General features: G+C 33.2%; 1 protein-coding gene across 3 annotated transcripts in view; it reads left to right on the top strand.

Moving 5' to 3' along the window:
• The window catches only part of TPR (translocated promoter region, nuclear basket protein), a 58,695-nt gene that overhangs the window by 30,826 nt on the left and 2,373 nt on the right, over positions 1-25,496 (top strand). For 2 of the 3 annotated variants that reach the window (XM_063106712.1, XM_063106710.1), the window contains exons 30-50: positions 1,344-1,474; positions 3,098-3,308; positions 4,200-4,343; positions 4,681-4,879; positions 5,841-6,046; positions 6,256-6,317; positions 6,952-7,160; positions 8,239-8,511; positions 9,229-9,374; positions 10,028-10,111; positions 12,928-13,128; positions 13,975-14,106; positions 14,310-14,400; positions 16,085-16,269; positions 17,452-17,520; positions 17,631-17,725; positions 20,028-20,134; positions 21,047-21,142; positions 21,270-21,426; positions 22,898-23,016; positions 25,255-25,350. In XM_063106712.1, coding sequence (XP_062962782.1) covers positions 1,344-1,474; positions 3,098-3,308; positions 4,200-4,343; positions 4,681-4,879; positions 5,841-6,046; positions 6,256-6,317; positions 6,952-7,160; positions 8,239-8,511; positions 9,229-9,374; positions 10,028-10,111; positions 12,928-13,128; positions 13,975-14,106; positions 14,310-14,400; positions 16,085-16,269; positions 17,452-17,520; positions 17,631-17,725; positions 20,028-20,134; positions 21,047-21,142; positions 21,270-21,426; positions 22,898-23,016; positions 25,255-25,350 — 3,013 coding nt within the window. The remainder of the gene's footprint in view (positions 1-1,343; positions 1,475-3,097; positions 3,309-4,199; positions 4,344-4,680; positions 4,880-5,840; positions 6,047-6,255; positions 6,318-6,951; positions 7,161-8,238; positions 8,512-9,228; positions 9,375-10,027; positions 10,112-12,927; positions 13,129-13,974; positions 14,107-14,309; positions 14,401-16,084; positions 16,270-17,451; positions 17,521-17,630; positions 17,726-20,027; positions 20,135-21,046; positions 21,143-21,269; positions 21,427-22,897; positions 23,017-25,254; positions 25,351-25,496) is intronic. The other variant, XM_063106711.1, reaches the window with a different exon arrangement.

Genomic DNA, 25,496 nt, shown 5'->3' with positions numbered 1-25,496 from the left:
TTACACAAGCATTCTAAAAAATCAAGAAGAGTGATCTACTGAAATCTAGATATATTTTTCTTACATTTTGCTGCCTTCTTTTCTGATTAATGGAATCATTTGCATTTAAAATTTTTTTTATGTTTAGATTTATTTTTGTATTGAAACGATTGTACATATCTTTGAGGTACAGAATACAATATCAATACCTGTGTGCAATATATGATACTCAATTCAGGATAATTAGTATATTTAATATTACACAATGTAATCATATTCTGTGGCCCTTTACCAATTTTTTGTTAACCCCCATCTCCTTCCCACCTCGGTTAACCTCAGTTCCACTCTCTCCTTTTGAAAGTTCAACGAATTATTGTGATTGCTTTATCTTGCTTGCTTGAGTGCTTTGTTTATTTTTTTAGCTCCCACTTACGAGTGAGAACATTTAGTATTTCTCTTTCTGTTCCAAATTTATTTCACTTAACATAATGTTCTCCAAGCTTCTCCCTGTTGCTGTGAATGTCAGAGTTTCATTCTTTTTTATGGAAGAACAGTATTCCATTATGTATATGTACCACATTTTCCTTATCCAGTTGTCTGTCAATGGACATTTCAGTTGGTTCCAGCTTGTGGCTATTGTAAATAGAGCTACAATAAACGTGAGAGTGTAGGTATCCCTTTGACATGGTGATTTCCATTCCTTTGGGTATATACCCAGTAGTGGGATTGCTGGATACACAGATGGCCAACAGACGAAGAAATGCTCAATATCACTGAGCATCAGGAAAATGCAAATTAAAACCACTTTGAGATATCATTTCAAACCAGTTATACTCGTCATTTTCAAAGGACAGAGAATAACAAATGCTGGCAAGGATGCAGAGAAAAGGGAACCCTCCTACTCTGTTGGTGGGACTGTAAGTAGTGCAGCTATAGTGGAATACAGTATGGAAGTTCCTCAGACAGCTACAGACAGAACTGTTTATTTAGATTCTAACACACTGTATATCTTTATTTCCTCATTAATTTCAATTTAATGAAATTAGGTATTTAATGTTAAAAGTTTTACGATTCTTTGGATCCCTTTAGTTGGCCTCATTGTAACAAACCTGAAACATTCATTCACAGTTATGAAAAAATAATGAAAAGTTAATGGCATTTGGCTTTTTCTGCTTTCATTTTGGCTAGACTTCTTAGCTAAACAAACAAACTAAATCTTCTGTCTTAATATCTCATAGCTTGGTCCTTGGTCACTTCATGCAGGACACCTAGTGTAAACATAACTAAATGTTCTGCCATTTTATTATAGCACATTCATTTCATGAAACTTTAAAAAACCAAAGTACGCATTTTTGATATTCTAGCATCTAGTAAGCCAACAGAAAGATCCAGATACAGAAGAATATCGGAAGCTCCTTTCTGAAAAGGAAGTTCATACTAAACGTATTCAACAGTTGACTGAAGAAATTGGGAGACTTAAAGCCGAAATTGCAAGGTATGTGGAAAGAAGCCTTAATTCACATATAACATGAAATCTTAAAGATATTTATTTCAACTCTTTATATGACTCTCCAATTACTTCCTGGTTTTGGAAAGAATGTAAAGTGCTAGAGCTCTCACATGTGTTTTTCCCTCTTTCCCTCTTTCTCTGTGGAGTCAAGCAAGCAGTGATTTAAGATTGTGCATTCATATATGAATTATTTCTCTATATTTTATTTTTAAAAAGCTACTTGGTATAAGTCTAAACCTAAATTAATTTATTTTATAAACTACAGTCAAAATAACTTTTGCTAGGTTTTTCTTTTATTTTTCTTTAGGTTAGCTTACATTTGTGAATCTTTACAAGGGAAGTTTCTAACTTAAAATTTTTTTTAAATGGACTTATAGTGAAGTATTGCTCCTTTAAAGATAAGAAATTAAGTTTTAGTTTCCAGTTTACCTTTTTTAAGCTTTAGTGTCATTTGTCTGTATCATAGCTCCTATTTATATAATGCCTTACAACTTACAAATTTTGTCATATATATTTTTTTTATTCATAGCAGTATTCTGGCATACTAAGTAGGAGAGAGATGATTTCTTAAAGATGAGGAAGCTACAATTCAAAAAACTTGACTACCTAAGGGCACAGAGCTAATTATTAAACCCATACTCTTAGGTCATCTGATTTCAAGTTTAGTTCATGACAGAGAACAGAGGTTGGCAAACTATAGCCCATAGGCCATATCTTTCCCATGTCTTTTTTCTGTGGCGTATAAGCTAAAAATGATGTTTACATTTTTAAGGCATTGAAAAAATATGATAAGAACATGAGATGAAGACTGTATGTGGTCTGCAAAGCCTGGCATATTTACTCTGTCTGGCCCTTTACAGAAAAAGTTTGACAACACCCGATACAGTAGAAAGAATAGGTTTTGTTATCAAGCAAAACTGAATTAAAATCTGGGTACTATCACTTGATTACTTTGTAAAACTGTGCATGTCTGTGACCATTGTAACTCAGTTTTTCTTGCCTCCAAAATGAGTGTGTAAGCCTGTGTATTAACTTCTAAAGGACTGTAAACTCATAAGTAATTATCTTTTAAATTGTGTGTGTTGTGTGTGTGTGTGTGTGTTTTTGAACATAACCTGAAGATTTTATTGTTTTCATAATACAAAAGATGAAACTTAGAGCTTGATCAGTTGGCCCTTTCTCTTCTTCTCTCCTCTTAGTTCAAAATGCTTGCATCTCTTAATAGCCAGCATTTTCTTAGATCTGCAGTTGGGCTTAACACACTCTAGCCTCAGCAGTTTTCTTTGTAGTTTTAGCTTTTTCTGGAAAAATCAGCTTACTCTGCCCGCCATAGCAACTCTGCTCTCCATCATAACTTTGCTTTCCTTGGACATACAGAGAATCCTTGCCCTTCTTGTACTGTGTCACCTTAATGGGGTTTATGCCTGCCACACTTCGAAAGTCCGGTGGGTTTTAGGAACATTGAGCACTGTTAGCACAGAAAAGCTTTAGAGTTTTTAAATTAAAAACTGTTATTAAAACAACACAATATGATCTTAAAACGAAATATTTTGAAATGTTTAAACATCTCATATATTTAGCCTTTCTCCTTTCCCCCATTTTTTAAAGATCAAATGCATCTTTGACTAACAACCAGAATTTAATTCAGAGTCTAAAAGATGATTTAAGTAAAGTAAGAACTGAAAAGGAAACTATTCAGAAGGACTTGGATGCCAAAATAATTGATATCCAAGAAAAAGTCAAAACTATTACTCAAGTCAAGAAAATCGGACGTAGATACAAGACTCAATATGAAGAACTTAAAGCACAACAGGATAAGGTATTTTTGAGGTGCTTTTCTTTTTAAAAAAAATAATAAGAATGAATCTTATAAAAATCTTATTTCTTTGTAATTTTTAATATTTGTTTTTAGATTCTAAACATGCGTAAGCTTACATGATGTCTTATTTGGTTTCAGGTTAGTTCTTTAATATGTTTGAAGTGCATTATAAACTCACAAAGAAATTTTGGTAAATGCTAGGTATTTTAGTTCACTGTTCACATTTTAAATACTGTACCTGTGCAAAGCTATGTTCTTATTACTACTTCCTAATTAAAATTGTGTATATCAAAAAATAATAGTGCTTTATGACTAATCAGGCTTTGGATAGTTTTAAATAAGTTGGTTATATTAACTATCCCGCAAAAACAATTTTAAAATCTTTGTTATATTTTGAATATAAATCTTATTTTTAATTCCCAGAGGTAAGGAGCTATTATGTCGACTTAATTATGTATTTATCACAAGCTGAATTTGAAAATATATAAAGAAAAAATTCAAAATTCTTATCCCTCAGTGTTAACCAGTGTTAGCATTTTAGTATGCTTTTCTTTCCATGTAATACATTTTTCCAAAGAAATGATATTATTTGCTTATGTTCTTTTGTAGTCTGCCTTTTCACTTGATTATTATGAAAATATATTTCTGTGTAAAAAATTCATCTACAACACATCATCATTTTGACTAGCTGTTTAAAACCTAGTTGTTTGGAAAACCATAACTAATTCCCTATTTTTGTACATTAAAATTGTTCCATAGAAAATTCGTTTTTGAATATCCTCAAAGATAAATTCTTTGCATAGCTATGATTATTTCCTTAGATAAACTTACAGAAGTGGCATTATGGAATATAAATATGTAAGTGTAATATATTACTGTTTGTCACTTTAGGTCATGGAATCTTCAGCTCAGTCTTCTGGAGACTATCAGGAACATCATGTCTCAATCCAGGAAATGCAGGAGCTCAAAGAAACCCTCAACCAAGCAGAAACAAAGTCAAAATCACTTGAGAGTCAAGTAGAGAACCTGCAGAAGGTATGAGTGTGAAAGCAGTGAAAAGTGTATGTCCTTAATTCATGTATATGTGTCAAACACTGACACTTCCTTTTGTCATATGGAAATGTATATATTTCATCCTTTTTACTTTGAATGGCTTGCGTGTGTAAATAGGATCTAATCATCTTCAAGTGTCTACATAGTTGGTTTCATAGTCTTCAAGTATCCACTTAGTTGGTTGATTTTTATATTTATATATACTTTCATTTTATCTAAAAAAGCAAATTAATAAATGTTAAATTTTAAGTCTGTAGGACATATGGTTTGTATTGATTTAATTGAATTACATGGTGAATACTTTGTTTTCCTTTAAAAGGCATTATCTGAAAAAGAGACAGAAGCAAGAAATCTCCAGGAACAGACTGTGCAGCTTCAATCTGAACTTTCACGACTTCGTCAGGATCTTCAAGATAGAACCACACAGGAGGAGCAGCTCCGACAGCAGATAACTGAAAAGGAAGAAAAAACAAGAAAGGCTATTGTAGCAGCAAAATCAAAAATTGCACATTTAGCTGGTAATTTTCTGTATACTTTAAGGTTTGAACTTGGTAGTGAAAGGTTTTTTTGTGACTCAGACTTAAAATTAAATGAGAAAAGAAAAATGTAAATACTATAAAGTGATTTTTGTGTGTGTGTTTTAAATATTAGGTTTATTTAATTAGACACAAACATAGGGCAATCTTAATTTTCAGGTAATGAAGGTGTCCTTGATAATTTTATGAAGTGTTTCTTAATTGTTGGCTCGTAGTAGATATGGGGATAGTGCTATCGTGCTATCCTTCTGCTTCAGCGTGTAACAATTGTATCTTGTGATAGAGATTCTTTGAGCCCAGACTGTGCTACCTAGATACCTTCTGTAAACTAGACAGCACTAGATCTTATAGCTCAGTGATTTTTCTGTTTTTCCATTGATTGGGCCCTCTCGCCCTTTAGGGAGAGTACCATGTCAGATTTATATGGAGCCCAGTGCTCCAAGGGCTTTAGTCAGCTTTGCCTGACAGTCCGCTGAACAGTTAAATAAAATGTCAAATTAATTGGGTTTTATTGTGAGCAAGCATTACTTTTGATGATCTCTAAGACAGTGTCCCAGCAATTTAGTGAATTATTTTTTAATGTATGCTATAAATTATTTGAAATTAATATTTTGTAATAAGTAATAATGAATTAAATAATATAAAAGTTGAAATGTAAAAGGGCATATAAAAGAGCTTCGTCTAACTAGTATTCTTCAGCTTTTGAGATTTTAGGAAAAGTTACATATTTTTATGTTGGAGTAAATATATTTTATATTGGAGTAATAAATTAAACATGGATGTGTTTAGACCTTTGCTCATTGATATGAATAGTATATCAGAACTAATGTAGATGTTATAGTACAGTAGTAGAATTTGATGTGACCTTTGTGTGCCAATTAAGGGTGTAAATGTTTTCAGTGTTTGATATAAAATTAATATAATTATATGGTTACTTCTTTAGGTGTAAAAGATCAGTTAACTAAAGAAAATGAGGAGCTTAAGCAAAGGAATGGAGCCTTAGATCAGCAGAAAGATGAATTGGATGTTCGTATGACTGCTCTTAAGTCCCAGTATGAAGGTCGAATTAGTCGCTTGGAAAGAGAACTCAGGGAGCATCAAGAGAGACACCTTGAGCAGAGAGATGAGCCTCAAGAACCTACTAATAAGGTGATTAGCTAATTCAGTTTAAATGACAAATCATTTTTTCTTTGTACATTTTACTTAGTTGTCTGGTGATTTGGGAGTCTTTGTCAGTGTGAATTTTGGCTAAAATTCAAAGTATACAGAGAGAATTAACAATAGTAAAATATTTTGATGGCATTGTATAATGGACTTTTATGGGGTAGGCACAAAAATCAATTATTTTCTTCTTATAGGTCCCAGAACAGCAGAGACAGATCACGTTGAAAACAACTCCAGCTTCTGGCGAAAGAGGAATGTGAGTTTTAGTTTTTTTATAGTGTGTTTTCTTTTAAGTTTCAGAGATAATCTAGTGATCTTTGGGGAGAAAACAAATCTACATACTCTTACAGAAGTATATCTTAAGGAGCTGTTTATCTGTGCAAAACATTCGGTCCTATCTGGTAGGGCTTTGTGACAGAAAACACATCTCAGCTCTTGGTTTATAATTGACTTCCAAGATAGGCTACCACTAATTTTCCCTGTAATGTTATATGATGACAGATATAAAAGGCTGGGCTGAGACTGGAGTTTAGCGATTCAGCAGTTGGATACATTCTATGTTGTCAGGATACACCTCTCTGGAGCACTTCCTGCACAGTTTTTAATGCTCTTCAAAAGAGCTTTGAAATGTTTAGTGAACAAAAAATATAGAACTGTACTCACTGTTTTCTTAAAAAAAAAATACTTGTTTTAAATCTGCCAAAAGTCTACCCATAGCCGTATTAGAAAAAAACAGAATTAATAAAGTCTGATTCATATTCAAGTCATACTTGCCAAACACCCACTTAAGGAAATATCTGTGTTTTGCTTTTGGTATAGTATATATATCTTATAAGGAATATTTGTGATAATTTTTGGAATCATTGTTGTTCCATTTTCCCCTTTATAAGTGCCAGCACATCAGACCCACCAACAGCCAATATTAAGCCAACTCCTGTTGTGTCTACTCCAAGTAAAGTGACAGCTGCAGCTATGGCTGGAAATAAGTCAACACCCAGGGCTAGTATCCGCCCAATGGTTACACCTGCAACTGTTACAAATCCTACTACTACTCCAACAGCTACAGTGATGCCCACTACACAAGTGGAGTCACAAGAAGGTTAGTAAAAGAGTACAGATCTGATTGGAGTGACTGCTTATATAGATTTATTATGGGAAGATGACAATAACTTCAAGAATAAATGAGTTGTCCTCTAAAGCTTAAAACAGACATCACAGTAAAAGCGAGTGGTTAATAATTTGAAGTGTATTCCTTTCAGGATATTTGTTAATGCAGCAAATTTCCTCCTTCCTACCTTATTTTTTTTTCTGCTTTGCTTTTTTTTTTTAAGCTAAAGAAAGGGAAAATACATCTCTGTAAGAACATGGCATGTTTCTCTAGGACCAAAATTTTCGCTTTTAATGACTAAGAAGGACAACATGAAATCCACTGCTAATTACTGATTCAGTGCAAACATCATTTTTCACTGAAACTTCTCTGACCTTCTCATTGCTTTCTCCAGTTTATTCCCATGGCACTTTGTTACTAGTTACAGCAATTACAGCAATTTATACATCCCTTTTGGCTCCACTACATTGAGCTTCTCAGGGGCAAGAATCTTGTTTATTATTGTTTAATCCCTTTACCCAACTTAAAATAGATATCAGTAAAACTTTATTACATACATATTTCTTAGTTTCTTGGCAAATGTTAGAATTCAGTAAATTATTCAAGTATTTAGAAATATGCGAGTAAGATGTATGTGTATGCTCTGAAAGATGTATGTGTATGCTTTATTTCAGCTACATTCAATAAATTATCGGATTATTAAACTTAATGTTTGTGTTATGATGTCAATTAAAAACAAAATGGTGCTTGAAAACTTCTAATTTGACTTAGAGTTTCTTAATTTCATTAATTTTATTTGGCCATAACTTAAATGGAATAATAGATTCAAAAACCATTTCAGATATTTATTTAATTAATCCAGCGAAAAATTTACTGCACGCTATCGTATTAGTCACATGGTCAATGCAAAAATGCGTAATACATTACCCGTACCCACAATGTTTTAGTCCAGTAATTGCTGAGAGATACCTATGCAAAATGTGATACATACCATAGAATAGGAAATGATAATTCCAGTGTTAGTAAGAGTTGAAGACTTACTATATTAAATATTATAATTATTTTTCAGCTATGCAGTCAGAAGGACCTGTGGAACATGTTCCAGTTTTTGGAAGCACAAGTGGATCTGTTCGTTCTACTAGTCCTAATGTCCAGCCTTCCCTCTCTCAGCCCATTTTAACTGTTCAGCAGCAAACACAGGCAACAGCTTTTGTGCAGCCCACTCAACAGAGTCATCCTCAGATTGAGCCTGCAAATCAAGAGTTATCACCAAACATCATAGAGGTTGTTCAGAGTTCTCCAGTTGAGCGGCCTTCTACTTCCACAGCAGTATTTGGCACTGGTGAGATTAATCTTAAAATGAACTTAGAGTAGACCTGTGCATTTACAATTTCTTGAGTTTCCTTTGTAGATACTTGCTTTCTACCAAACGGTAGAATGAATGACTGTATTCCTAACATTTTATTTCATATTTACTACTGAATTTGACTATTTTAGGCCAGTCGTTTTTGTCATTAAATAAAGATCTCTCTTTCCCTCCAGTTATTTTTTACTGAGTTTAAAGGTGAAATAACCTAAAACGTATTATTTCTGACTTAATACAGAGAACGAAAAGACACCTAAGAGAAGACCATTTACCAGTTTACATATGGTGTAAATTTGATGTAAATTTTTTATCCAAGATGTTCTGGGTTTTAAAGAAGGTCCTATGTAAACTTTGTGAATAGCAGTTATACATCAGTACAATCAACAGTGAATCAGATGTATTATAAATGTTGGCTGGATTTATTAAGCAAAGTTTAGGTTAGTGTAAAACCATTGATTCAGAGCATAAGTAGCTCTTCGTTTACACATAAATTCATAGGACCAAATTATATTGATGAACATTGATCTAGGACTTGATCGCTCATATTCTAATCATCTGTACAATTAAATGTTTACTGCGTCCTTCCGTAAGAGACCATATTGGCTAATTTTAAAAATGTTTTTAAAATTATCTTTGTCTAAATTAAGTTATTACCATGCTCTAATTCAAGATTTAAATTAGGTAATTTCAAAGTTTCAGCTACCCCAAGTTCTTTGCCGAAGCGTACACGTGAAGAGGAAGAGGACAGCACCATAGAAGCATCGGACCAAGTCTCTGATGATACAGTGGAAATGCCACTTCCAAAGAAGTTGAAGAGTGTTACACCAGTAGGAACTGAGGTGTGTAAAGTCCTTTCTGATTATTTTTACTTTTAAGATAGTTAGGATAGTCTTTTCAGTTACAGCCTAATCCAAATTAACCTTCTGAGGCAAAGAGGCATTATCTGGAAAACTCTCTTGTTGAACTTGACTACAAAGTTTCCACTGACATCCCAGAGTTTTGTTGCTGTTGCCAGTAATGTCTTATATTCTTTGTATATCTTTAATCAAATTTGTGCCCATTTCAATTAGAAACACGGTTACAAAAATGTAAGTTGAATTTCATTTCATGGTTTTGTTTTTTTTATTTCAGAGAATAAGGAAGTTTATAGTCTCATGGACATTTTAAACCTTTTTCTAAGATTAACCGAGATTATATTCCTTTATTTTTTATTTTTTTGTTAAGGCTAAGTTGTAATGAATTAGGTTTTATATCAAACATTTAAGACTACTAAATTAATTTCATTAGTATGTGTGAATTAATGTTCATACTCCTATTTCATATGTAGTGAAGAGGAATGTGATTGAAAATATTTTATAAATAAAAATAAATGAGCACTTCTGATATGTAGCCTCAAAATTACAGATTTGAGTTGTATTGGGAGAACTGGCAGAACAGGTGACTTTATCTAGTGCACTGATACGGTTTAATATTCTTGTATATTATGATTCAGGATGAAGTTATGGCAGAAGAAAGTACCGATGGAGAGGTAGAGACTCAGGTATACAACCAGGATTCTCAAGATTCCATTGGAGAAGTAAGTAAAAACGTACTTAAAGCAGTAAGTTGTTGCTTTTAATGAGTGAAATTAGCTTTGACAAATTGAAACATTATTTGGACTCTATTTAAAGAAATATTACTAGAATTAGTATAATTTCTGTTTTGTTTTACTCCTGTGAGAATACTGCCTTCTAAACTTATATTAAAGAAATATTTTACATATACATATGTAGCACAGATTTTCAAAGTGAAGCATTGTTGTAGTAAAGATTGTCTACTGTTTTGACTATTTAGAAGGACAAGAGTGCTGGTTGAGTCTTGAGTTAGTCCATAGTGCCCCATTTAGTGGTCCTCTATTGGTCCTCCTCTGTTGTTTCCCTTACAGAATTAAAATAATCCATGAAAGGAAATGCATTTGTACCCTTCTTCGTTTTCTGAACTCTCATTAAGTCTTCTAAAGAGCAACCTTATTAGTGGAAAGAGCACAGACTCAAAAGTTTCAAAGCATTGGGTTCTGCTCCTAGCTCCACCACTTAGAAGCTGTGTGACTGTAAGCATGTTATGAATTCTCTCAATTGTCTCATTTATCAGAAAAATATAATTTTTAATGTTGTAAAGTACCTAAAATATATTAGACTCTCAAAATATTAATTTCCTTTCCTCTGCTCCGCATATAACAACCCCACTTACAAGGTGAAGAAACCAGTGCCCAGATAATTAAGGTACCTAAGTTCACACAGCATTGGAGCTGGGCTTTGAACCCAGGCTGTGTAGTTTCTGACTGTCTTCTTATGCTTGAAACAACACTTTCTCTCTGAATAAACTTTCAGGATCATTTAATTCTGAAATTTTTTTATCTGTGTAAAATTAAGCAGTTGTCTCAAGCTTATCATAAGTAACCATAGATTTCAAGTAAATTTTAGTTTCTTGGATGCATTAATCTTGTAAGTTAATTTTACCAGTTTTTCTTGACTAAAAACACAAAACTAAACATTCTGACATTTGTTTCATGTATCTTTTAGTAACTGTCGTATCTGAAGAACATAACAATCTGTAATAATAAGATATGAATTTCTGTTTTATTGCAGATTGGTTAAATTATGTAAAATTTGCTGTGAAAAGATTGGCAGAATTGTCTGTGACTCAAAAGCACCATTTGGCTTTCCCTTCCACCCTTCTAGCACTGCCTACAGAATATTTAACAGTTTATTTTTCTGATTTTCTGATGATGAAGCAGATGTTCTTTATAAGTGTTGCTTTTCCTGAAATAAGTATGTCACTCTGAGGCACATTTTTAATTATGTCACGACTTAATCATTTTTTCCATTATGGTATACATAACTTTTTATAAATGTCTTAGTTCAAAAGACATTGTTGCTGATTTTACTGAGTGTTTAAGCCAAAAATTAGACATTTAACTTTTTATAGTAAATATCAGAAATAAACTTAAAATAATAGCTTATTTCAGTAGCTAACAAAATAGAATTGTGGAAATAGATTTAGCCAAGAATTATTTTAATATCTGGTACAAGTTGAGTATTCCTTATCCAAACTGCCTAGACCCATAATTGTTTTGGATTTCAATTTTTTTTGGGGGGGGGATATTTGCGTATACTTAATTAGATATCTTGGGGATAGGACCCAAGTCTAAACACAAAATTCATTTATATTTTATGTACACCTATACACATATCCTGAAGATAATTTCATACGATATTTTTATGTACATTTAACCCATCAGAAAGCAAAGATGTTACCATCTCAGCAACGCATGGGGACAATTTGTGGTTATGTGACATCACTATCATTTCTGACTCTGAATTTATATGCTTCCAATAAGCAATCATTTTCTTTCACTTATTCACACATAAGTACATAGCAATAATTAAGTTTTGGTTAACTAAGCCTAGCACATTAGTTATCATCTGTATTAGCCTTTAAACAACAGCAACAATGAACACTGACAGGCTGAAGAAACCGTGTGATGTGTGTCTGCATTCTAACTGCAATCCATCACATGAGGTGAGGTGTGGAATTTTCCACTTGTGGCATGTCAGTGCTCAAAAAACTTTGGATCTTGGAGCATTTCAGATTTCAGATTTTCAGGTTAGGGATTGTCAACCTCTATCTTTATTGTAGTTTGAAGTCAGGATAATCAGAGTTTGGGGGAGGGAAGAGGTTTCTTTACAAAAAAGACAATTAGAAAAGCTTATTTTACTCAGTGTGTTTCCGGATTATTTCTAGTATGGGGGGAAATTTTTTTGTAGTAAAATGTTGCAGGCCCATCAGTGTTTGTTTTTCTGAATTTGGTCTGCAACTGCACTGTCAACTAACAACACTGGCTATTGAGCACTTGAAATATGGCTAATCCAAATTGAGACACAAAGTATGCATTAGATTTTGAAGACTTGCTAAAAATTTTACAATGTAAAAGATCTGATAAATTTTTACATTAATTACATGTTGAAGTAATATTTTGGATATATTGGTTAAGTATATTAAAATTTATTTGACCTGTTTTTTAAGTGGCTTCTAGACAGTTGTACATTACATATGTAAGCTGACAGCACTGAAGTACCCTCATGTATTTTTTCTTTCTCTTATTGCAGTATTTCCCAATAAGATTTATAATAAATTTTCTATAGGGAGACAGTAAAGAAAAAAACTTTTATCTCCTCTAGCATGTATTTAAAATTAATTCTGCTTTTGAAACTGTAATTTTTTTAAAAAATGCTAGTAGATTTCATAAGTTTTCTTTAGTCTTTACTTTGACTTATAAATACCTCACTGATAGTTTTAGGTGTATTTGATTTTTTAGTTTAATTTTTAGATTTTTGACTTTTATTTTTAAAGGGAGTTACTCAGGGAGATTATACACCTATGGAGGACAGTGAAGAAACCTCTCAATCTCTACAAATAGATCTTGGGCCACTTCAATCAGATCAGCAAACAACAACTTCATCCCAGGATGGTCAAGGCAAAGGAGATGATGTCATTGTAATTGACAGTGATGATGAAGAAGAGGATGATGATGAAAATGATGGAGAACATGAGGTAGATTTAGTTTGAAATTATCCAGTGTTTCTAAACTATAGGATAAAAGTACTCAAATCCTTGGGACTAATAATGTATAGACTAGTAAATTCTGATTTCCAGTCAGTTTAAATAGATTATATTATTTTTCTTTTATCCTGATTAGTTGAAAAATTAACATTTAATAATGAATGGGGGTGTAAAGCCAGTGATGGAAAGTACTAGTTTTTTAAAATTCTGTTTTGTTTTGTTATAATGATTGCTGAGCTATTTAGGATTTGTTCTCAATCTTAAGTCTTATTGATAAGTGACTATGAATTTAATTGAAAGCACTATGGTTTTTGGAGATTTAAAAAAAAAAAAAAAAGATTTTTTCTTTCTTCTTGGAGCCCCATAGTTCATTTCAGAAGTAATTGAGCTATCACCATCATAGAAGTATATTTTAAATGAAATTTTGGATTTTATATTGGGATTTAATCCTATATTACCGGTTTCTCATTTTAGATTATTTTGTAAATAAAAGCAGCATTTTTTTAAAAGATCCTGGTGTAGTGTAATTCATCATTTTCTTTTTCAACTCTAGCTATTTAGATTTAAAGTTAAGGTGAACTGCATTTGACACTTTGCAGACATCTTTGAACAGTCTCATGCAAACAGAATTTGGAATTGATCGTTATTGTCCTGATTCCAGTAAGTGTCGCAGTTGTGATATTTAGTACTGCTAAACTAATCCCATGCAACTCAGGACAACTCCTGTGTTGTGATGAATGATGAGTCGCTTAAATTTCTAAGTGTGGCATCCAGATGTGCAGAACATGTGAGCCATTATTCTACATCTTTATTTATACTTGGGGATTTTTCTTCTAGGATTATGAAGAGGATGAGGAAGATGATGATGATGATGAAGATGACACAGGGATGGGAGATGAGGGTGAAGATAGTAATGAAGGAACTGGTAGTGCAGATGGTAATGATGGATATGAAGCTGATGATGCTGAGGTAACTGGTTAGAAGTTTGACCATTCATTTTAAGACCTTTAATGACCTTTAAGAAAACATTAAGTTTTCTAAGGACATAGAAAGGCCTGTTTTATCAGGACACTAACGGGTTTGGTTTGGTTGGTTGGTTGATTTTTGCTGAGGTTTGGTTTGGTTAATTGTTTGATTTTTTAAGATACTTATTTTGATGCATTTTGTTTTAGGGTGGTGATGGGACTGATCCTGGTACGGAAACAGAAGAAAGTATGGGTGGAGGTGAAAGCAATCAGAGAGCTGCTGATTCTCAAAACAGTGGTGAAGTTTTTATTAGTCTTTTTTTTTTTTGTATTTTGATTTATTTTTTTCATTGCACATGTTTATGTAGTAATATTAGTCTTTTTAATATTAGTCTTTTTAAAAATGCTTCTGGTAATATTTTCTAGACTAGGATTATACTTAATTATCATGTAAGTAATAAAACTTATTTATTAAATTGACAAGCAGGGAATTGGCTCTTGTTCTATCTTTACCACTATTATGTGCTCATAAAATCTGCTATGTTTATGACTGGTAGGTGCTATCATTATATTGTCTTTTCTACCTCATTGGACTACCGTAAGATTCAAACATTTTGAAATCTCTAAAGTATAATAAATGCCATATGCTGCTGCTGCTCTTATTAAATGGAAAAATTAAATCAGGGACTTCTAACACCAGTAATAGCAGTTCACAACCAAAAGAGGTCATTCTAATGAGGCTGCATGTTTCAAGATTTGTGGATATTAGAGCTTTGCAATGTTGTGTGGTTTTCCACTGGAAAAAATATTTTTTGATCAGTATAGCGTGCCTTTTGTTAAATCTTTGAAAGGATGAACCCTCAAGGTCCAGTGAAAAGTTGTAGGCATTACAGGATTATGGAAATTATGAAGAATAATTTTATTTTAGTAATATTGTTTTAAAATGTGTTTTAAAGAATTAGTGATCATCTGGTGCAATGTTCCTGATTTTACAAATAATACTTAGCCAAAATCAGTACTGATATAGTAAAACCTTATCTATTTAGACTTATAGGAAAATATCATGTGTGCATTTCTGTTGTCTATCACTTAGCTAGGATATAGAGAGAAATTTTTTTGCCTCTTTAGGTATTATCACTAAAAGTTAAAGTCTTTTTAGGGCAGCCATTTTTCCCAGATACAAGGCATATAATAAATGCTCTTTGAATACTTGTAGGAGACTTTACTGGATGCTTTTCTGAACAGCTTTACTTGTATTGAATTATTTAATTCTTAGAATAAACTTACCAGATTTAGGTATCAATGAAGACTGAGTCACAGAGAAGTAAAGTGACTTAACTAGGATCACATACTAAGTACTAGAGCAAAGATCTGATTCTAGACCTCAGACTTTTAAACTACTTAATTCTGGGATAGCCTATTCAACATTTCTTGGTGGAAGAAAGCTTCTGTTGTTTCTACAATATATGTAGAAGATCCAGTTATTTGAGGGACCATTGAATTCAAAATTTTGGAAAACCAAAATGTAAAAGTGCCGTTGTAAGGCCTTTCCCCAATCTCCTTCACCCAGTTTAACTGTTTTACTGATTCTCTAGCGGTCTGACCTTTAGGTTATTTACCCACCTTATTAATAATATTAGCAAAAATTTATTAAGTGTTTATTTTATCATGTGTTGGGCTAAGTGCTTTATGTCCATTATTTGAATCTTCCGAAAAACCTTACTTGTAGTTTACATTTGCTCTATTAACCAACCAAAACTATAGACTCAAAGAGGTTAATGGACTTGTCCAAGGCCACACAACTGATAAGTACAGATCCCGTTATCTCTGGGTCCAAAAAGCCCATTTCCACTGCACCTCACTACTTTTTTCTGAATATATTAATGAGGTGAACAACATTCCTAGTGACAAGACTTATACTTCTAGGGATTTTTCAAGTGGTAAATTTAATAGTTCGAAAATAAGCTTCTATTTTCCTGTAGGTGAAGGAAATACAGGAGCTGCAGAGTCTTCTTTTTCCCAGGAGATTTCTAGAGAACAACAGCCATCATCAGCATCTGAAAGACAGACCCCTCGAGCACCTCAGTCACCAAGACGCCCACCACATCCACTTCCCCCACGACTGACCATTCATGCTCCACCTCAAGAGTTGGGACCACCAGTTCAGGTAGCAGAAGTACTGGTCGTTCTAAAAAATGAACTTTAAAGTATTTTGGCTCTTTTTCCTCTTTTCATTAGGTATTTCTTTTTCTTTTTTTTAGAAATTAAATGAACTTTTTAATGTTTTGGCATATTTTCCTAAAATTTCTAAACTGAAATTAATGTTTGATTTCTTTTCCTTGAAATGTGCCAGCAGCTTACTTGCATAAACAGAGTGAACTTTAGAAAGGCAAGGCTTACTAAAAGTTGTGTATAAATTAAAATGATTATAGTTATAGCAAATAAAATTCTGATTGCTATTTCTGCGGGTTAGGGGGGAAAAGTTTTTCTTGGGTTTTAATTAAAGTAAAATATTTTAGCAGCTTACCACCATCTATTTTGAAGGTTTCTTTCTCTAAGGTGCACATTTAAAAAAAAAAAAATAAGGGAATTTCTGTTCTACTTATCAAAACCTTTTTTCTTTTCGTTTGTAACCACACATATTTCCACTTTTAAAATCAGCGAAGGTGTTCATGACCTTTTATATTTAGCATGTAGTACGGTTAGGCATCTCTTAATCAGAATCTCTTGCAGAAATAGGAAAAGTACAAAGATTCTCTTAATATAGCTTGAGTTTTACCCTATAGCATAGTGTGTTGAACACTGTCAATAATACATTCTACTAAAATATCACTGGTGAAAATAACTTCATTATGTGAAAATGTAAAGTCTTAGTGGATCATCTATGAATGTTACAAAATATTCCCAGCCTATCAATTTAGAATTGTCTTAACTGGGAAACAATATATAAGAAGTCAGTTTGTACTCCAAAAAAATTAATCCTTAATGTCCAAACTTGCTAACATTTTCAGTTAAGGAGATAGGAACTAAATTTGTTTACATACAAATAAGATAGGATCATATTATTGGTTTTAACTTAAATATTGGTTAATATTTTCTTGGTTGGTAAAATGTTTTTCTATTGGTTAATATTACAGTCTATGTAAATTAAAAATATGTCACTGATTAAAACTAACTTCTTTAGTATAAGAGTAGTATCTTTTTCCTGAGAAAATTTTGGGATGATTACATACCTGCTAGCATTTCAGTTATTTTATTTCCTGCATAATAGGCTGTATCTATTGATATTTGGTGTTTGTTTCATTGCCTGATTTCTTAAAACAAATGTGATTCCTTTCTTGACACATAGAGAATTCAGATGACCCGGAGGCAGTCTGTAGGACGTGGGCTTCAGTTGACTCCAGGAATAGGTGGCATGGTAAGTACCTATCCATCACATATAAGTGATTAATTCATTCAACAAATATTTGTATAGTTCATATGCATGCTGTTGTGCCTGTTAACTCCTGTTTTCTGTTTTTGTTTTAGCAGCAGCATTTTTTTGATGATGAAGACAGAACAGTTCCAAGTACCCCAACTCTTGTAGTGCCACATCGTACTGATGGATTTGCTGAAGCAATTCAGTAGGTTAATGAAAGAGAAACATATTTTGTGACCAATCAAATTTTTCCTGTTTCCCTGTTAATTTGTTTATCATCTGATTGATTCATTATTTGTTGAGTCCTTCTCTGTTAATTAAAAAGCACTTGTGGTAAGAAAGTTGAGGATGTAGTGTTGGGGAAAATTATAACTGTGAATGATATACAGTTGCTTCTATCAAGAATTTTAAATTTCAGCTGGCCAGTTAGCTCAGCTGGTTAGAGCATGGTGTTATAACACCAAAGTTAAGGGTTCTCCCTGTATTGACCAGCCACCAAAACAAAACAAGAAAAAGACATAAAGTTGTAAGGGAAAAAAAAAAGAAATTTAAATTTAAAGATAGTATAATGGTTTAAACATGATCTCTAAAGTCAGATGCCTGTGTTTTAAACTTAGCTCTACTGTTTACTAGCAGTAGCAAGTTCCTTAGGATCTCTGTTTCTGAGTACCCTCATTTTAAAAATGAGTGTAATATAATAGTTCCTCCCTCATAAGTAGTGAGAACTAAATGAACCAATTTATGTTAACATGTTTAGAATATTACCTGACACATAATAAATGATAGGTGTTGGTAATTACAGTGATCGTAATGGATAGTAGTATTGTAAAAGCAAAGTATATGAGCTAAGTAAATAATCCAGAAGGAGAATAGAGGCATAAACTATAGACTTTGTTAATACAAATGAAGAAGTAATGTATTCCAACAGTTAAGGGAAAAGAATCTGAGAAAACTTAATGGGAAGACATTGAATTGAGTCGTACAAAAGAATAGCCAACATTTATTGGCATTTCCATGCCTCATTTTATTTAATACTCATAACTGTGAGGGTAGACACTGTTATTATTGCCATTTTACCAGTAAGGATACTGAGGCACAGAGATGTTAGCTAATTTGCCAGAGGTCAGACAGCCAGGAAGTTTTTTGTTTCAAACCAATCTGGTCTAGAACCTGTGTTAACTGTTGTGCTATACCACCTCTCTTAAAGGATTAAAAGGCCTTCCATGTGAAACTGCCATGTTCAATTGTGGCTGAAGTATTAGTTACACAACAGGATGTACTTGAAAATCAGAATTAAAAAGTTTCTATAAACTTGGGGAAAGGTTGATTGTTCTGTAGATGTGGTAACACGTGGCAATCAGAGCCAGTTTTAAACTCAATTAACCACAGTTTATCTCAGCTAAGACACTTTCATAAGCCAGCCAATCAGTGTCAGCTTCTCCCTTCTGCAAGTCAGCAATCAGGAACAGACTCACTCCAATAAGCATCCTTCTACAGATGTCAAACTCTTAAGCCTCTGCAAGTCACTAGTCCCTGAACTCCTTGTTCCCCCAAAACCCTATGTAAGAATAGCAGTCATCTTAGAAAGAATGTACTTGACCAACATAGCTTTCTCTTATTACAGAGAGTAATAAATTCAGCTTTGCCTTTTTTATTTCAGACACTGAGCTATAGTCTGATTATCTGACAAAGATAGGACTGAAAAAGTGAAATGAGACCTTGTCAACAGACAGCCATAAGTGTCTTGTGAAGACAGTTGGAGTTTATTTTTTAGATAGCAAGGAGCTACTTGAGAATTTGTGCCAGATAAGAAATTTGAGGCATAGCTCAGGAGAGCTCAAAGTTCTTTCATAAGAGGAAAACTGGAGATAAGTTTAAAAATCCACCTGAAGGAGAGGGTCTCAATTACAGCAGTAGTTTTGAGATGGAAAAGGAAATAGATTCAAGAATTATTACAGAGGTACATTATCTTTCTTAAGAAAGATAAGGTAAGGAGTGAGCAAAGGAAGAAACAATGTTGTAAGTTACATTCTGGATTATGGGAGGGGGATATATGATAGTGTTGTTAGGATAAGGGGGAAACCACGTTTCTAGCCCTCTAGTACTAGAATTTTTCTAAATCTTGGGAGCCAGCTAGTGAATTCTTAATAGTCCAGATAGGTGATGTGACTTTTCTGACTAAACACTGAAAACTGAGATAAAACTTTGTCTCATGACTTTATTCTAACTCTTTATGTTATGTTTCATGTTGAGTTTGTGTTGCTTTCAATGTATGTATGTGGGGATATATTTAATATATAAATCATAGGTTATTCATATTATTACTAAAATTCATTGAAGTTATTTTAAGAGTATTTTATAAGAAACCCTTTCCTGACTATATGTTCAGTCTATTTTTCTAGTTTGTTGATGTTCATTCTTCCTTCTTCCTACAATTCATTCCACCATTGTAATTTAAGCAAGGTAATTTTAAATTTCATATTAAATTAAGATTTTTGTTCATTTAGTTCCCCACAGGTTGCAGGTGTTCCTAGATTCCGGTTTGGGCCACCTGAAGATATGCCACAAACAAGTTCTAGTCACTCTGATCTTGGCCAGCTTGCTTCTCAAGGAGGTAAATAGCTAAATAAAGCCTTAGATCTCCTGGATTTGTGTGTATTCAGTAATAAGCTATTGTGATATGATTTTTTTAAAAATAGAGCAAATATAAATATTTTAAAAGTTGATATTTAAATAATCCCTGTTAATTTGTGGAGAAAGCTGTAATATACTTACTACTTATTAAACATTGCCTTATGTATAAATCTTATCTTTCCCACAAAGTTCTATTTTCTTTGAGCATAAAGACTGGCTTTTACATTTGTATCTCTTCTGGCTCCTAGTATAGCATCATGTATGTAGCAAGTATTCAGGAACACATATTGAACCAATAAATACACATAGGTACTACCAGGTGTTTTAAAGTTGTTAGGAGGAATGCAGTATGCTTTTTTTTTTTTATAGTTTGACACTTGTAAAATTCCCTAGTTTAACAAGTATAAGACTTGTTAGATTTTTTCCGGTTAACATTATTTTTTAAAAAGTAAATAAAATATGTGGAATAAAACAAGCCCTGAATTAAGTAATAGTAATTATGGTATTTGCATAATTGATTACCTTCTAATCCTCAGTGGAATTTGTGCAACCCAATATATTTCAGGGAACCTGCCTAGCATTTTGTAAGTGAATAGGGAATGCATACTATTATAATAAGCTCAAGACAAAAGATTAATCTGCGGCCCTCGTAAAAGTCATATAATGTAACCTATTTCCTGGTTGTTTAGGATGTTAGGGTATGGATTTTAAAGGTGTGTTTAAATTGTATTTAAAATTTTGAGAGATTGATTTTTGCTTGATGGAATAATTAAATTGTGGGCTTCAATAAACTTGTGTGTCTCTGCTAATTAATTTTTTTCTTTCGGATACCTGGCATCTTGACAATTTTATGTTCTTTCAGTCATTTATTAATATTCAGAATTGTCTTTAGGTTTAGGAATGTATGAAACACCCCTCTTCCTAGCTCATGAAGAAGAGTCGGGTGGCCGAAGTGTTCCCACTACTCCTCTACAAGTAGCAGCCCCAGGTCGGTATCAGAGGCAGATTAGTAGATTTTATGTTTTATTGGTAAAATGGAAACATCTTCTGGTTAAAAAATTAATGAACCACAAAGTTTAAATTTTAATTTCTTTTCATGTCTTTTCTTTTTAAAGTGACTGTATTTACTGAGAGTACCACCTCTGATGCTTCAGAGCATGCCTCTCAGTCTGTTCCAATGGTGACAACATCCACTGGCACTTTATCCACAACAAATGAAACAGCAACAGGTGATGATGGAGATGAAGTGTTTGTGGAAGCAGAATCTGAAGGGTAAAAGTTTATTTTGTAGTTTTTGCTCGCCAGACATTTGTTTTCCTTTAGCTGAACATACCAAACCTTGTATTTTGAAAGGTTATTTTGCAAATAGTAATATGTCTTAGAACTTAGAGATAGAAGACGAATAATTTTAAAAACCATTATCTCCCTGAAAATTGCATGATTTATTCTAGAACACAGTATTTCTTTAAAAGTGCTGGTACCCTTCCATTAACATTGCTGCTTGAACTTTTCCCCAAGAAAGAAGTCTTTCTGTGAAAATTAGGAATATTAGGAAATGAGTCACTTTCCATTTAGTAGTGGACTTTCAAGTGATCCTCACTTTTTATGTATGCTCATTTAGATTTTGGTACCTGAATTCCTGGCTTCATAAAAATTAGAGATTTCTTAGTAGTTTTCAAGACATGACTACATTTTTAACACATCGGTTATAAAGAAAGCTTAACAGTTAAAGAAGTATTTCATGACAAGTCCTGTGAAATTTTTTTTTTAAGCCAAAGGAAGGGTAGTATTTTGATTGCAAGAGCCATTGGACAGTGGTCTCCTAGAAATTGTTTAACTTTCAAGGTGGAATCTAATTCTTTATAAAATGAAAAAGTTGGAATACTTCATTGTCAGAAGCATTGCTAGAAGTAGAGCCCAAATTTCCTAGGTAGAGCCCAAGGACTTCGTTTTATTTAGCAACATTTTCTTAGATGTTATAGACCAACTCTAATACAAGGGAAAAAACACGTCTGTTGGTATTCTCTAACACAGTGCTACTTAATTTGGGGGAGATTACAGACCCTCTTGAAAATACTAGCTGCCATTAATTCTGTACCATGTCTGTAGATCACTTTATATATGTCATTTCTAACCCAAATAATACACCTGCTAAGTATAATCTCCACTGTACAAATGAGAAAGCTCAGGCTCAGAGAATGTTAAAATAACTTGCTTAGGTTATACTATCAGTAACCAGCTCCCACTGTCTTTGAAACCCTGTCTTAGCCCCACGCTCTTTATACTTCATCAACACTTCTCAACTTCACACAATCCTGAGAGATATCTCTCAGGTAAATTCTTACTAATAACTATACTTAAGTTTGCAAATGATTTAAAAACCTGGAACAGATTCAAGTTATTCTTGTACTATCTCCCTCACACACTTCTTGAATGGGAGAGAGAAAGATGGAGGGATAGCCATTGGGCCAGGAATTTCACATACCCACATCCTATCTCATCTGAACTAGAGCCCATGGTGAGTTACTGGTGTACTATTTTAATAGTTGTGACTATTGTGAATTATTTTAGTACTCTGCTTGCCTAAAAGGTTGTTTTGGGTTTATCAAAATCTGGGTAATGTATTTCTTGTGAGTGTTGAGAATAAACATCAAAAGGGAAAAAAAAGTAACAAAATATACAAAATTTAGGATACATTCTAGAATAGATTTTGTATTTTCCAATTTTTGTTTTCTTTCCTTAGTATTAGTTCAGAAGCAGGCCTAGAAATTGATAGCCAGCAGGAAGAAGAACCTGTTCAGGCATCTGATGAGTCAGATCTCCCTTCCACCAGCCAGGATCCCCCTTCCAGCTCTTCTGTAGGTAAGTTGCTCTTGACTGTATGTAATACAACTTTTATGTATCAACCTTGTTTGTGAAGATACTGTTTTAATAGCAACAAATCAGAAATCTTTTTTTCCTGAATTTTAAAATGCTTTCTTTAAAAGGGAAACTTTATTTTGTTCTTAAAGAACACTTTGTTTATATTAAAATAATTATTGTAAGAATATTCTGGCATTGATAATCAGATATATGGACATGGTGGATCCATCCCAAAAGAATAGTTCACACATTTCATCTAGACAAATGGTTGTCAACCTATGTTCTATAGCGCTCTTAGGTCTGTCAGAGGCGCAACAGGGGTTGTAGGGGTGGGTATCCTGGGAGCGAAGCTATTGATAAGGAGGGTTGAGAGGTGGAAACTCTGTTGCTTCAAAAAATGTTTGAAATTTCTGATGTAAATAGTTTCAGAGTTTGGCTGTTCAAGTTAAGTTAACTTAGAAAATAGACACTATGTATCTTTGTTATAATGAAAGTTATTTCTGCAGTATTTTTTTAAGATAATAATAATTAGCATTTATCAGGCACTTACTGTGTATCAGGCAGTATTCTAAGCACTTTACATGTATTTGCTCATTTGATTCTTATGTTAACCCAGTATGGTAGGTACTTATCCCTATAGATGTAGAAACTGAAGCAAAGAAAGGTCAAATAACTTCTCCAAGCTCACATAGCTAATAAGTAAATGGACAAGCCAGGATGCAAACTTGAGAAGTTTGGCTCCAGAGACTCCACTCCTAAACAATACACTATTTTAAAATTTTTAAGTAGGAAATTAATTTTATTATTAAGGAAATACAGTACTCTGTCATCCACTCTGATTATTTTCTTTTTTAACTATTTACAATAGTAATTCTTAAACTCTGTTTAAGAATTATTGTTTAAATATAGACAGTCCTAGAACTTTGTTATCCCAAGATCTCTTTCCATTCTTCTTACCTTCTTTTCTGTGACACATCAACCTACTTGCCAGCATCCCTAGGTTCAGATCCCATATCCACCTTTTAACAGTGAGTAACTTTAAATCTCTGCACATTTCATTATGAAATATGTATATTCATTACAATTTTGCAGTCAGGGCTGGCCAGTTAGCTCAGCTGGTTAGAGTGCTACCCTGTCACACCAAGGTCAAGGGTTCTAATCCCCGTACCAGCCAGCCACCAAAAAAAAAAAAGCTTGTATAAGAAAATATGGTGTTTGTTTCCTTTGAAAGTATAATATGAAATTAGGATGTCTTTAAATTTATTTGATAATATAAAGCACTATACCTCCCCATCTGAGTAGTTACTCATTAGGTCCACAAATATTTGAGTGTCTACTGTATACCAGGCAATTTCATAGAAAGTGTTACTAAAAAGGTAACATTTAAGTAAAGACCTGAAAGAGGAAAGGGATCAAGGATGTGCAGTTATTTGGAGGAGGAGTATTCCGTGTTGAAGGAAATATCAGATGTGAAGTTCATAAGGCAGCAGTGTGTCTCTTGTGTTCAGTGTAAGCAAGGAGGCCAGTGTGGCTAGAGCAGAGTAAGTGAAGACAGAGACTAGCAGGAGATATGCCTGGGGAACACATCAAGTAGATCATTGTAGTTGCCTTGGCTTTCATGGACGTAGGAAGCGCTCAGAGGGCTTCAAGCAGAGAAGTAACATGATATTACTAAAAGGCTGAACAATCAAAAATGAGTAATGGACAGAAACGAGGAAGTTCAGAGCCTATTATTGAATAGTTCAAGATAAAGATAATGATGGCTTAGACAAGAGGATAGAGTTAAGGTTAAAAGATGTGGTCGGGTTTGAGATATATATTTAAATTCAAGCTGGCAGGATTCACTAATGATTAGATTTGGGGTGTCTGAAAAAGAAGAGTCCGATACAATTCATGTTGTATCGTAATGGGCTGTTTGCTGAGGGACCTGATATTTTGTTTCCATTGTATTCCCCAATACCTAGCACCGCGTCTGATACATGAGTAGTCACCAAGTAAATATTTATTCAGTTAGTTGAGTGAATGAATGAAAAAAGTTTTGTTTTGTTTTTTTCCAAACAAGGATTTTTGTGTTTACCCTTTTTTTGTTAAATGTATCTTATTGTTAAGAATTTAAATATTGAAAACAAATGGGCACATCTGCATTTTATCCATTTCATTTAGTAATTAGATTTTACCATTATAACTGCTTTCTTGTTTTTTAAAATTGCTTTTCTTGTATCTTAATATTTTTCTTAGATACTAGCAGTAGTCAACCAAAACCTTTCAGAAGAGTAAGACTTCAGACAACATTGCGACAAGGTGTCCGTGGTCGTCAGTTTAACAGACAGAGAGGTAAATTTCTGACATACTGATTACATGATAAAATGTGGGATAGTAATAAATAGAACAAGTTTTCTAATCCTTAAGCTTTCCTTTATTTAATGTCCTAAGGATTGATTAAATAATTGCACCTTGAGCATGAGCATGTGCTATTGACT

Source organism: Cynocephalus volans, chromosome 8, assembly GCF_027409185.1.
Source record: "Cynocephalus volans isolate mCynVol1 chromosome 8, mCynVol1.pri, whole genome shotgun sequence".
Taxonomy (NCBI): domain Eukaryota; kingdom Metazoa; phylum Chordata; class Mammalia; order Dermoptera; family Cynocephalidae; genus Cynocephalus; species Cynocephalus volans.
Note: the sequence above shows the minus strand (reverse complement) of the source record. Positions and strands in the feature narration are given on the sequence as shown.